We start from the raw sequence: 14,667 nt of genomic DNA, 5'->3' as shown, positions 1-14,667 counted from the left end.
TTATACGTTCATGTTTTTTATATTTAATGTATGTTTGCAAACTATGAAACTTTTATACTTTTCTTCTTCTTAATGTGCCTCTCCAACTAGTGAAGTAGAAGAACTAGTTTTGTACTTTTAACATACCACCATTTTTGGAATCTTTACCTATTTCCATACAGTCAACAGATATCGCCAACTGTTTAGAATCGTTTGAAACTAACAAACAATTCTAAATGACTTATAAATTAATGTCCATAATAAACAAATAATTTGTATTAAAATAAAATAATATTGCAATTATAAATTGAGATTTAAGCTATCTATATATATATGCTATCTATATATATATATGCTATCTATATATATCTACGCTATCTTTCAATTCAAGTTGGATTAAACTGTACACAGTGTGCAAATTTGATAAAAATCGGTTCAGTAGTTTAGGAGTCTATCGAGGACAAACAACGTGACGCGTAATTTATAATATTAAGGTGAGGCCAGTCGTGGCGCAGGGACACAAATGCCTGTCTGTAATCGCGACTGGTTGTGGGTTCGACCCCTACTCGACGAAATGAAATATTTATTTAAACTTGTAGTTTTATTTTGTTGCTCTGGTATCGAGGCAAATTGCGGCGTTGAGTTCCGCTACTCAAAACGCAATGCCTCCAGAATTCGGTAGAAAATGGAGAATGGAGTGTCTTAACGCTAGGTTCCCTACCTTGCTGTGTACGGTATACAGTGTGAAGCTGATTTTTTTTTATTTTTATTTATATATTATCTGTTAGAATCTATTGGATTAGAAAGTGTTTTTAAAAATTTAAAGTATCATGCATTATGCAAGCAGCATGCTATTCTAGAGATATTTCTTTAAATGTAGCTTCAGCAAGCCATATCTAACGTTGAATTCAACGTAATGTTTTAATTTATTGTTGAAATATAATGCTTTACTCACTAACTCATATTTTACAATTTCGATTGTGGCACAGCAGCATAACATATGACTGTAGACGCTACGATCTGTGTTTGTTTTTCCCTTACAAATACATAATTGGGCGGAAAGCAGAAAATGATTAATCTTAACATAAGGTTACCTCCGTCTACGCGAAGCTGCTTTTGTTTTTAATCAATTCTTTTCCACTCTACCTAAAACGAAATACTATGTGGCTATTGACGGGACCTAATGCTGCACTATAACTTTTCCTATCGAGATTTGAATCTATTTCTGTAAAGTTAAGTAAGCTCAACCTACGCTAATTTAAACTTTTGTTTTAATGACGTGATTGTATGTACCGCAACTGGAGAAATGTGTAAAATATTTTTTTATGTATGCCTATTGCATAGTAGTCCTTGACAAAGCCAAATTTGTGGATTCAATTTCCATTCATTAAGTATTTGTATGCTTAGCATGATTTTATTTATCTTACGTTTAGTTATTCAAGTATTAATTCATTTATTTAGTTATATTTATGTGTATCATGTATTATTATCTATATCATATATTTATGTTCTCCACACAGAACTTTTAAATTATTTATTTTTTTATATATTAACTAGTGGACCCGGACGCGGCTACGCCTGCTTGCTTACTATAAGAATATTTTCGCGTCGATCATACTCATACTATGCCGCCCGAAGGATAGGTCATTTCGAATCAGTGACGTCTGTGACTGTTATGTTACGTCCATAATATCAAAATGTCGCGGTAACGGTTGCGTAGCGACGCGACGGTTGTTATTAACATGGCAGAATAAATTGTATGTCAAATTAGAATGTGCTTTAATATATATTAGTATATATGTGTAATGTAATGTTATATAGCCTATAGCACTTCTGAAGAATGCAGCTTTCATACAAAACAAAAACATAGTAAATCGGACCAGTAGATCCAGAGATCTTAGCGTTCAAACAAACAAACAAACAAACTCTTCCGCTTTATTATATTAGTATATTAATAGTCAAAGTTTCTTATTATAGACAAAGTTAATTTGGCAATGTCGACATTCTCTTTATTTCAATTTGTTTGATATTATGATTTCAATAATATTTTTTCATACATTTCGTCATATTGTGTTGGTTTTGTTTTACGCTTTATGAATATTACATTTTATGCGTTCAATAGTGTAATATTTCATACTAGATTATAATATTTTATGTACATATTATACATTCAGTTTATTTAAATATATGTATATTTGTAAATGATATTCGCTTTAACAATTCTATGATTCTGTTTGTTCTTCAAACTATATTAAGGCACTATGAAGGAAGATCCGTTAATAAATATTACTGTTGATAGTAAAAAATCTTATAGAATGTCACAGTTTAAAACTGTGAAACTTTTTAGGATGTTTCATTAACCAAATCTAAACATTTTTTCTATATTTCTTATAATGGTTAAATTGTAAATTTATCGTTTTATGTACACTTTAAATACTTTTTTAATAATGCAAAATTTTAATAGTATTTTAATGTTTATTGAATACATTTGCATACGATCCCACGGCGCCGTGTTCTCCGTAACAATAGTATTTTTTGCTATTTTATTATGCTTTGTTTGGCAACTAGAACTCTTATGCAACTTTAATGGCTACTTAGCGGGTTTTAATGTAAACAACGTCTCATAAATTATATTTTTTTTATTTTTAGTCTTATAATAAATTCCTTTGTTTAAAAAAACTCATACAAAATCACAAACGCTTGTCATTATTTCGTTTACACAACAAATTTTAATGTTACAATCGACATTCATCAAGCATACCCACACTACAGTATCACATCTCGTGAGTTCAATACTGACATACATAAATAAATAACTTAGCACTAAGCTTGCACCACAGTCTCTTAATAGTAATTAAATAAATAGTTTATATTTTAATTTATTAAAGTTCGTTCGTTTCACAACGACGGTCGCGGCTCACTGCGTCCAGTAACGTTTTAAATATTATGGCAACGCGGTCGCGGTCGTCCGCCACTCTAATACTACTTAGGACACTTAAACATCACATTCGCTTTGTATTTACACGTAAGTATAGTCACAATGTACGGCTAAGTTGGGACTAGCTTTAGTTTCACCGTCCGTAGCCGGGCGCGCGGTACCTCTCGCGGGCGGCCTGCGGCGTCAGGAAGTACACGTGGGCGCCGTCGCCCGGCAGCCTGTACGACACATACGCCCCCCTCCGTCCGTCGCCCGCACCCACCGCACCCCCTTGCCCTATCCATTCGGCGTCGGGGTTGATGGGGGGCAGGGGCCTCTTGTAGTTTACATCCGTGTCTCCCGCCAATGACGGTCTGTTCAAATCGTACTGCTCCCCGGCGAACTCTGGCTGGCTCTGTTCTCTGTACTGCTGTCTCCTGTAAGCTGGGTTCGGTATGGGTATGAACTCGCTGTCAGGATTGATAGTGGGATGTGGGAGCCTGTCGTTTACCCGCGTGTCCTCTAGTAGTGAGGGCGGCTTCGTTGCCTCTATTAGCTCTGCGTTAGGATTTACCTGCGCGATCGGCTCACTGTAGGGGTTTATTGTAGGACGCGGGTGTCGGTCGTTGACGAGAGTGTCGTGGAGTAGACTCGGTGGCGGTGTCTGTGGTTCGTCATAGTCGTATCGAATATTGAGATTATTATCGACAGGTGTTTTTATACTTGCCAGTGAAGGCGTGACGGCCAGACCGTTCACATCGTGCATTCCATCTTCTAACTTCTGTCCGAAAACATCAAAAGAGTTTTTAGTGATGTCATCAATATATTTTTCGTCTTGCTTAGTGTAATAACCGTGGCTAATCGGGCTCGGTGTGGTGCTTGGGTATTTATTTACGCGAGATACAGGTTTGCCCGTTTGGGCTAAAATATGATTTACATTACTTTTTGGAGACACATTTCTGTTGTAAATAGAATCTTCATAGTCCTCGTCTCTTACTTTGGTTTTAGGATAATACCTCGACGAAGTTGGATTTTCTGTATGGACTTGCACGTTTTCAACTAAGTATTGTTGGTGATATCCAGGCGACACCGACGAGGAAATAGCATTGAATTCATTTTCTAAGTTAAAAGGTTTGCTATAGCTCACCATTGGTCTGAAAGGCTCAGGGTCGAGTTTAGGTGCTCTGAAATTTAACTTGTCGGGGCGAGGTTTCGATTCGTAACTGAACTGGTACACAGGCCTTGCTGTTACGGCTTTAGGTTTGGTTGTGTGAGGTCTGTGAGAGTGAGATTTGGGCCTCTTTGTTGTATACAATTCAATTGTATGTTGTATATCTGCTATCTGTTGGTAAAATGGATCTGGTCGCGGTTTTGCTTGTGGCACGTATACTTGTTGTCGAGGTTTTTGCACGCTAAAATACTCTTGAGTTAGCGTGTGGGGGCTTTGCTTCTGAGGCCATAAAAATAGAGCATCCGCCTGGTCAATAGAACCGTATGCGACGTCAACCGATGGGGAGAAACCAGTTTGAGAATTCGATTGTTGTTGGTTTTGCTTGAATGGTATTTGACTAGGCACAGTTTTGTAATAGTGTCGGCCATCAAAGTAAGATTCAGGTGTCGGGGAACTCTTTGGTTGCTCATCAAAGAAATAAAAGGAAGCAATAGCATCTTCATTGGGCTTTCTATTGTAAACTGGTTGTAGTTTTGTTGTGGGGCCTTCGTCATTTTGTATATTTGAATAATATGCCCTAAGTGGTACTGGAGTTGACGTCACTTCATTTACCTTTTCGTTATTTAATTTTTGTGGTACCTTGTATATGATATAAGGTTTTTCAGACGTAGTCTTAATATTATAAATAGGTTCCGGATAATCATAAAATACAGACACTGATATAGGCTTTGATGTAAGTTTTGTTCTTGTCTTATAAGTTGGTTTTTCTGTTCTCGGTTTTGATATTATCTCATCCGGTAGATTATGCACTCTAACTGGATTTCTCGGTGGTATTGGGATAACTCTCTGAGCCTTTCTATACTTTGGAGAAGTAGCAATTTCAACTGGCGTAGTTGTTGTGGGAAGTTCGGTCGTTCTTATAGATTCTGTTGTTGTAGGCCTATTTTTGTGTTTGACTCTATATACTGTAGTTTGTGTTGGTTGCTTTGTTGTAGATTTTGACCTTATATATGTTGTAGACGTAGGTCTTGTTACTTTATTTTTATCGGTCGTCATTTTCTCTTCTTGTGGAGCAAAGAAATCTGGTGGTGGTGGTAATATTATTCCAGGTACTAGAGGTCCAGCTGGTACACTACTGTTATAGTCAGTGCGATAAGAAAAATTGTATGGCGGCGGATAGTAGATCGAAGGGTCGTCTTCGTCGTACAGGTCTGTTTGGTTGCTGGGTGGTGGTAGAAATGCTGCTCCCGGAGGAAAGCCGTCTGGAAAAGAGCCGTTCATGGATGGAGGGTAAGGGAATGCCCCTTCGCTCGCATTCCCGGGTAGGAATGGGAACGGAGGACTTGGCAACGCCGCTCCCCCGGCAGAAGAGTTTCTCGGATAATCACTCGAGGGGTAGAGCGCTCCCTCTGGGAAAAAGAATGACGGAGGAGGTACAGGGCCTTCGCCTTCTCCTGGAGTGAAAGGAGGGGAAATGGGCGCAGGGATACTGCCGTTTGGTGTAAGGAAGATGAGCGGTCCGTCGTCGAAGAGTCGAACTGGAAAGGGCGGTGGTATTTTAGGTTTTTGTGGTAATTTTACTTGCCTTCTAGGCGCCTCATAATTATCGATCGGTGGCCATGGACTGTTTTCTGTTTCTTTTGTGCGTTCTGGAAATGAGCCGCCTTTGAGAACTAATAAGTGATCCTCTGCAAGCCATATTTCATCTTTCTTAAGACCTCCAAGACTTTGAAGATTATCTTTTGATCGTGTCTCGGCATTAGGCTCATAACTCAAAATACCTGGCCTTTTTGGGTCTTTAGCGAATATTTCATTTTGTATTAGTCCATATTTTCCTTCTGCCACTTGATCTGATAATGTCTTTTTCTCCTCATCGTCCTCTTTAATTTTTCCACTATCTTTTCCCTCTCCCGCGCTCGACATGAGCATGCCGTCGTCCCAGATTCCTTGGTTCCATCCCACAGTGCCGCCTGACAAATCCGGCACAATCACTCCTGCAAATTTACCACTTTCACTTTTAGAGTCCGAGCCTATTGCGTTTTTGGCGTTTCCGAATTCCTTTTCGGGCTTAATCTTCATATGTCCGCCAACTAATCGCTTCACTGTTCGTTGCGATTCAGCGGGATCGGTGTCGGGCCGCGCACCGAGTGAACGTTGATCACGTATGAACGAGTCAGGCGGCAACACGTAGGTGGGCACAAGGACGCTGGCGCGAACCACACATGCCCATGCCAGCGCTAGCGTTAGCACTGACGTCGCCCCTCTCACCATCTGAAAGTTTGGAAAACAACACTTCTTAGTTATATTGTAAACATTTAACACTTATTTTAATAGTAAACACATGCACAGCTAAATAACTCATCTCAGATATCGATTTCGTCGCTAGTTAGTCGCTAGATATATTCGATATAGTCTGTTGTCGGTCATGAACGTGCGAAGTGAAAGGAGCCACGAGATAAAACGTTCGGACAGTGGTTACGGCACTGGCGGGCCGCGCGCCACCACCCGCCTTTTATGAATTCGCATCGAGTGACCACCTCCGAGCCAGCTGGCATTGAGAATCAACCGTTTAATTTGGAAATTAACGAGTAATGAACACGAGGCAGGAAGGCCGCTGGTCTGCGACAAAATAGACTGTCATTTTTTTAATTTAAGGTTGAATTACTTAAGTGCCTTTTGTTTCTGCAGGTTACGTTAAATTAGAATGAGGTTGTGCTGTGCGGTTTACTTGTTAGAAATTGGAAGTTGTATTTTGTAATTATATTACGGAATATTATATTAACGACGACTATTAAATTATGTTTATTGTTGTTTTACTTAAATGTCGGTTGCTAGTGCTATTTATGTTTTCAAACAAGTTTTGGTTGTTCAAGTTCTTTAAAAAATACTTGTCGTAATATAGCTAGCATGTGTTTTTGTAATGTCAATATATTAACTATATTATAAGTACTTTAATACATGCGTCGTTAAAAGGTAAACACATGAATACTTTTAGGAAGCCGTTAGTCTTCTTAGTCTTTGTCGTTCAATTTTATGACGTTACTTATTTTTATATATAACTGGTTGATAACTGACAAGACTATGTGCTATAAAAACAGCATGCTTTACTGAATTGCGAAGTTCAAGCAACATCAGTACTTCAATAATGTTCAATTCATTTCTATTGTTACTGAATCTCACTCAGTAGGTCACTGTGATCTTTTTTCTGTCAAAGTGTAAATTATTTTATATTTTATTCTTTTATATACATTAAAAAACAATATGCTTTTAATTCATATTTCGTCTTATTTTTGCTAATATAACCACAAGCGATAAGTAATATATGAACTCAAAAAATAGTAATTAAGTTGATATGATGTGATGTACAGGAACAACATATACTGTCATTAAATTAGCAAGAGTTTATTTTGTAATATTCCACAAATAACTTTCAAAGTTCAACACGAGTATTTTATAAAGTTTGACATTTGCGGGACTCATCTTGAATATATCCTTTCGTTTGCACTACAAGTTTACCTTCGAAAAACCTACAATTGTTCCTCTAAAGTTTATAACTTTATTTTAGTATATCTTTCGATATTAAAAAGTAGTTTGGTAGTTTGATACTTTATCACAAAGATGCACAAGCTTTCTTATCTTCTTGCTGCAATGGCGTTGGGAAACTTGATTCATTGTCAATAATTTGTATTCAGTGCTCGACATTGCCAGACCGCCAACTTTCCATTGCCTCTACACACCTACCACTGGCTGGCCAGGACGCCGGTTGCATTTTCACCGCATTATAAAACTTTTATTGCCCCTTGCAGTATAAAAACTATTCATTAATCTCTGACATTATGACAAGTAGTAATTTTCCTTCATTTGAATAATCGGAATTTGTAATATCTCGTTTCTAACAGGATATAAGCTATACTCTATCGAATCCGCGTTAGACGTACCAAGTGGCAATTTACGTAATTGCTTCTAGCCTTCAATATTCAACTTACTTTGTAGATATACTTTGTAATTGTATATTGATCTCCTTGAATTTTGCGGAAAATACTGAACTGTTAAAAATGGTTCAGATTTTACATATGCAAGCTATATTTATTTATACATTATGGAAATTCACAAGTACAATGATCGCCGACGGCCAAACTCGTTATAACTTAATTACTTCAAACATTTTGACATATGCGCCTTGATTTTATTTCTACTAGGACATTATTTTTAACCTTTTATAATATTGTCGTTACATATTGCCTAACATAATTTTTAAATATACAGTTATATGTAATTCGTTAATTGAAAATTATAACAAATCGATGTAGTATAAAACTTGCTGTTAAATAATTAGTCAATAATTGCAAATGTAAAATAAAATTAAGACTTAATAACCATGTCGAAAGTTTTTGATTGGAAGTTAAAATTTAGTTAAATCCAAGCGCTGTTAAGGCACGAGTCAAGATCATAACCGCGTTAAGCTCGCAGCTTACGAAACCGTGACAAATTAAGAATTAGAGCAGTGTTCGGTCTCGTTGTTAATCCTTATATGCCCTATTTTTTTTTGATTTTTTTATGTACGTATTAAGTATAGTAGTATATAATATTGTATTTATAAAAAAAAACGAATTAAATCTTTGTTTATTATTTTCTTGTAAAGTTTTATAAAAAACGCAAGTTAAAAAAAAGATTGTTAATAATTTGTATCAGTGCCAGTTCGCTTATAATTTATTCAGAAGCTGTTAGTGCATTCATCGATAAATACAAATAACAAATAATGTCACGGCTCAATTTATAATTGTCATAGCGTCCGGTCAAGGCGAAACCTTCCTGACAACTTGTTTGGAACACTACGTTGCACCTCTAACATATGCCTATACTTTATGTCGTCTAACATTTATATAATTCTACTAGATGCGTAGATAACTTTGAAATTATATGCTTATCTGGATATCTGGTGACCTTGGGTTTTAATGTGAGAATTCTTAAGAGTCAAGTTCTTATTCAACTTGATTTAGTTTGGCTCGGTGGTTGTTCATTATAAACAACTTGAACTTATTTTTATTTTGCCATTTTATTCGTTATATTTAATAATAGCAATTATATTGTAATAGTTGCCATTTTTAGTATTACCTTTTGTTGGACGTTTTAAGATTGAAATGACAATTTCTTCGGTTTTAAGTATTAACTGGTGTTATGTTAAGGTCGTTTTACAAAAAAATTGGTCCGGTTCATGAAGTCGTGACTGTCTTTAATACGGTTTGTGAGTGCGCACGCGCCGCCTTCGGGGCCGCGTAGCAAACTATTTCGTAGTATGCCTATGTTCCTGTCATACGTTTCATTGTTGGTGGCTTTATGATTTATAATACCCACGCTGTATTTGAAACTTGCAAGGTTATTATCGAACTTGTGCAACTATAAATATATTATACAGAAAAAATATTATTTCTTTTTATTATATTAAGTCATGTTTTGTTTTTATTTATACATTTTATGATATTTCACTAGAAACAAGGCCATTACAAATAGTAATTTAGATTTTAAAAAATCGTCATGATAAAGATAGTTGACCGCAACAACTTACAAAGATTTCTCCATTTTAGGACTTCCTAATGTTTAAAGATAGTATTATGATACAAAAAACTATTTTTACTGTGACATAGTGCGATCGTGTACTTGAATAAGTATTTCTAACGCTATTCTTAGTAAGAATTAGCTTTCATTTCTTTTGTTAGTTTGCTACTTTCTTGATGCTTTGTTTCGTAATTTCTCAGTGGACACATTCAGAGTTATTGTGTGTAATCTTCTATGTAATGTGGCGTTGTTTGCTCTTATGTAGTTGGTCGGTAATTGCTATTACGAAACATAGAAATTTTCGTATTTTTCACATAATTTAAACTGGGCTTGGTAAATTATATCACGTAGACGTGCCTCGTTAAGTCGATGGCTTTCCACTACGCTTAAGCGTATAAACATAGCATATTTGTAGTTATATAATCAATTAACCTTATTATTATTGTTGCAGGTAAGATTAAATTTGCATGCAAAGAGAGCACGGTGAGTACACTCGCTACTAAGATAGTTTCAATCGGATGGAGATGGGAAGCGCTATGGAGTAAACACCAATTAGTTGATTCTGGTGAGATAACGACTATTAGTTTTATATTGTTTAATATGAGTCGCTTTGCGCAATGCGTTTCAAAATTTTTCCACCGTTGTGGCGCTACCTTTAGGTGTTTTTCGGAGCGTGGCGGATAATAGGCAACCTTAGATTGCGAGTCGAGTCCTTCGCTCGTAGTTCGAGGAAAGCTGCATATTTATAAACATATTTTGAAATTTTTGCCAATCGCTTTAGCTAGCCACTATCTGATCGTTATACGAGCTAATTAGTTTCAAGGTAGTACATTTTTCATACGTAAAATATCTCGCGACAAATGACTTCAGCGGCTAGCGACGTGCAAACGCAACTAGCTGGGAAAATACCTATTGTTATTGTTATACTGAACAACAGAAGGAGGCTGCGCGCGCGCATTGTTTTCTTAACACTTTTTAGTTTTCTTAAATCATGTTTTAGTTTTTTGTGATAACACGTCACGAGTCATGAGCCGGATTCGATTTTTTTATTGACGTCCACAAGAGGTGACGTAATCGTCATTTTGTAGTATCATCGTACATACAGCTTCAATTAGAACTAAATGTTGTTAGATTATTTACACTGAATATGTAAACATTGCATACTTGTGTATCATTGACAGTAGTTCGCTTTGCTTCTGCTTCGATTGACCGTTATAAATCGTTGATCGAACGCATCACTACATTAAATTGAGATGTGTCAACTGTATTGATCTTTATAAAAAGCTCTATTACCGAGCTCACAAATAAATGATGTAAATTAATATTAATTTCAATTAATATGACGCAAAATAAAGGCTTAGTTAAACATTGTATCGCAGTGACACTGTTTTCTGATGTCATCAATAAATAATCTAGTTAATAGCCATATTAATAGTTTTCTAAGAAGTGACGTTTCTAAACTGATTCATGGTTGAGGTTGTCTTGTCTAGACAGGGACGTAAGTTTAAAGGTTAGGTTAACCTCCTCCGTAGGTGACGCCGGTACCGTATACGATACCGTGTGCGCTACCTTAGTTGGGAATGCGACATTCTTACGAACTGAGAAGTGTATAGTTTTCTGAATGCCAGTCTTTATTTAGCTCGGAACGGTATGCAATGAAACAGGTTTCATGCTAATGGCATTTGATGGTAGCCTTCAAAGCTTAGTATGATAGAATTTGTGTAAATATTACGTTCAATTTCCCCATAACATAGAAATATTAGAATCCTTTTGCTAAAAAAATTCAAAATTTGTTGAAGACTTGTCCCAATGTTGCATAATATAACTATTGTCGTTCAAAACAGTCGGCAATCTTATTTGTAGATCAGAACTAGGTGTTATTTCGTTTGACCATTGTGATATGATCTGTTTACTCTCTAGTTATATCACTATTAACTTTAACTAGTTTTGTACGTTTCGGGAAATACGAAAACGTTCGTTCTTTAACATCCGCCTTCGTAATTGTTATGTTGTTCTCACACCATTTGGGCATAAATGATCGAATAACGTTTAAAAACGAATTGTAATACTTCCTTTTATTGCAAGACTTATCTCGATATTAATTCACGTATCGGCAGTTACCTACGGCAGAAACGGTGTGTGTGTCGATTATTTATGGTGTTATGTCAGCGTTGCAGGTACAACTCTGTGCACTTTCATTAACCGCGCTACTTTCATCTCGCTTTGATTTTTCAATTACTTATTAATGTAATTTCTTCATTTACGTTATAAATGAAAACCATTTATTCTAAAATACGAATTATATTAAAATTTTATCTTAAAGTCCGTTTGAATATATTTGTTTATTAATTTTTAGAATTAATGTATTAATATTTATTGAAATTGATATCTATATTCGGAATTCATTAGCGCGTTGTCACTCAATGAAATAAATAATAGTCACGTAATAACTGATGGAGCATAAAATTAGTATTTCTCACGCGTCTCTTCGCGCTTCCAACTCCCGTTACGCGGATGTTTCAACTTTGAGACTTATATTTTTATCATTAGATCTATGTATCATTGTAAATTCTATTTACATTCTCGGAAGTTATTTTTAGTACCTAGTCCCTAAATGTTTTACGTTAAATACGTTTATACTAAATTATTGTCTAAATATAAATTTTAACGTTATCAATTATATTTTTTAATTGCTTCGTAATTTATCATTAACTGTTTAAATTAGTTTTTTTGAATGAACAGCACTAATTAATTACGTTATTATTGTTTTGTTTAAGGCTATTATGAATGAAGACTCGTAAGCGTCTAAGATTACTACAATTTATTTATCACTCGTAGTACTCACTTCTTATTATTAATGACAACTGAATCAGAAGTGCGTGGGACGATTGCTTTAAGATAATTATATTAATACTCGAAAGATCCACCGGTAGACCTTAATGCGTATGTCACGATTTGCTCACTTCAATAAATTTTCCAGTATAATATTTATGTAAATGTTTCACAGAGTATTTTGTTATAACTTGTAACAATTCTTTGAGAGTCTTTTGTTTACGTTTTCTCACAGGTGTTTCTTTATATGTGACCGTCAACGGGTCTCATAGTTTGGGCTAGCTGCGAAATTTAAAATTAATATTAATGTCGCGATACGATTACATTGTTGGTATACCGGTGCCGAGCTCGTGAGATCTAGGTCGGGGGCCGGGCCGAATTAATTATGACAGAGAGAAAAAAAATATTATAAATAACAAACACGATCTTACATTTAGTGTGAACGGTTGAGGCTGCTACTACAAAACACTTGTGGTACACTCTTCAGCACATATCACGAGGGTTGCGGTAATGTCACTTCACTATCACTGGTGTTCGGTCACTGGCCACAGTGTGGCTGAGTGGCAAGTGTCGCAGTGTCGCAGGGCCGCGGTGCGTGGTGGGGTGCGCGTGTGGTCGGCGGGTCGCGCGGCGCATGAGTGCCGCCGGTGGTAGGGGCGCGCGCGTAAATACGCCGCACGCACACCGACGCGCCGCCCGACACACACTACCTATCGCGATGCACTACTGCCTCGCTACCTACCTAATACTGTGTAGTATGTAGTAGGTAGGTATATAGTATAGTATACCTACCTAGGTCCTGTACCAGTGTTGGTGGTAGCCAACCTTTGTTGTGATCACTGTTGGAATAACGGTTTACGTTATGTTCTGTTTGCTATTTGGGTAATTTCGTTGATTAATGCGAAATATGACAAGTTCATACATCAGCGATATGTCAGTGACGTGTGTATGGGGAAGCTGAGTTGCATATCGCATCAGTTTTGTAAATACACGTCGAAATTAGCGTGTTTGCATAAGTGTTAAATAATTGGGTAAGTTAGCCTATCGAATTTCGAAGATTACTTAATATTGAATTTGCTTATAATATCTAAATATTACGAGTAAAAACGGAATACCTTAGCAATTAAGAATGGATCATATGTATTTAATATGAATTAAATATGGGAAATATTCGCATTGCTCACCTTCTCTATGAAATTCTATAGCCAAACGTTCTTGCGGCTATCGTAAGCTATTTGGTGAACGAGCGTCCTAATCAGTGTCATCGACATCGGCGCGTCCTCGGAAGGTCGCCGGATGAGAACGGGACCGAGATTCAAGTTAACCGTCCATCACCAAGCGGTACCAGAAGACGTAAAATTACGAATTATGTTGTTATAAAGGAAATTACCGTCACGGTAATTTATTTTATAATTAAATAGGTACATAATTGAAAAATGAATTCTCGGAGATTAAGCTAGAAAATAATTTTATAAAGTTTAAGCGAATGTGAAATTATTTTGTATGGATGAATTATTTCAAAATATAATTATTAATAATTACCAAATTTATTTAAACAAGCTGTAAAATTTAAAGCAATACAAATACATATAAGTAGTTAAAAATTACAGAGATTATAGAATTTAAGTGTTAAAAAAGCACAGTATTATAATACGCTTTTATAAATATATAAAGATTATGACATTTTTTTAGACTTTCTTTTTAAAATATCTTATAGCTTTCCTTTTGGAATGGACGATCGGTACAAGATTGAGACTTTTTTCTCTGAATTCGGTATTTAATCGTACATCTGCGAGAGGCATCCCGGATCTTTTTTTGCATCTTGTATTTAGAATATCTATAATTGTTATATTCTTAGAATATGCGTAGGAATGTATTAAGTGTGCTATTATTTCATATTTTTAATATTAATTGGTTTACGATATACTAAGATTACCTCCATAATTGAAGCATAAACTACATTGTCCACATATTTCCTATTTCATTTGTCCGATCATTTCTATTAAAAAAATTGAAAAAATCGACGACGTCAGTGTGAAAAAAACACGGTTTGTCGTGGGTTCGATGCAAACTCGAGGAAATGAAATATTTATTTAAATTTATATTCTCATTTCTTCGCTCTGGTTTTGAGGCAAAGCGCAGAATTGAGTTCCGCCACTCAACCCGCAATGCCTCTAGAATTTAGCGTAAAGTAGGGAACGAAGTGTCGTAA

The 14,667-nt window shown here is 35.9% G+C and overlaps 2 protein-coding genes across 2 annotated transcripts in view; one reads left to right on the top strand and one right to left on the bottom strand.

The window, feature by feature from the left end:
- Naa15-16 (N-alpha-acetyltransferase 15/16) overlaps nucleotides 1-14,667 on the top strand; it is a 72,401-nt gene that overhangs the window by 8,856 nt on the left and 48,878 nt on the right. The window lies entirely within an intron of this gene.
- On the bottom strand, nucleotides 2,604-13,103 carry LOC146533161 (uncharacterized). The gene is made up of 2 exons (XM_085196372.1): nucleotides 12,887-13,103; nucleotides 2,604-6,338 (listed from the first exon to the last, which is right to left on the bottom strand). The coding sequence occupies exon 2, from the start codon at nucleotides 6,336-6,338 to the stop codon at nucleotides 3,051-3,053; it is 3,288 nt and encodes a 1,095-aa protein (XP_085052498.1). The 5' UTR covers nucleotides 12,887-13,103; the 3' UTR covers nucleotides 2,604-3,050.

The sequence above is a fragment of the Heliconius melpomene genome, chromosome 13, assembly GCF_056956725.1.
Source record: "Heliconius melpomene rosina isolate 202511_hmr_F chromosome 13, ASM5695672v1, whole genome shotgun sequence".
NCBI classification, from domain to species: Eukaryota; Metazoa; Arthropoda; class Insecta; order Lepidoptera; family Nymphalidae; genus Heliconius; species Heliconius melpomene.
This window is presented reverse-complemented; position numbering and strand designations above follow the sequence as displayed.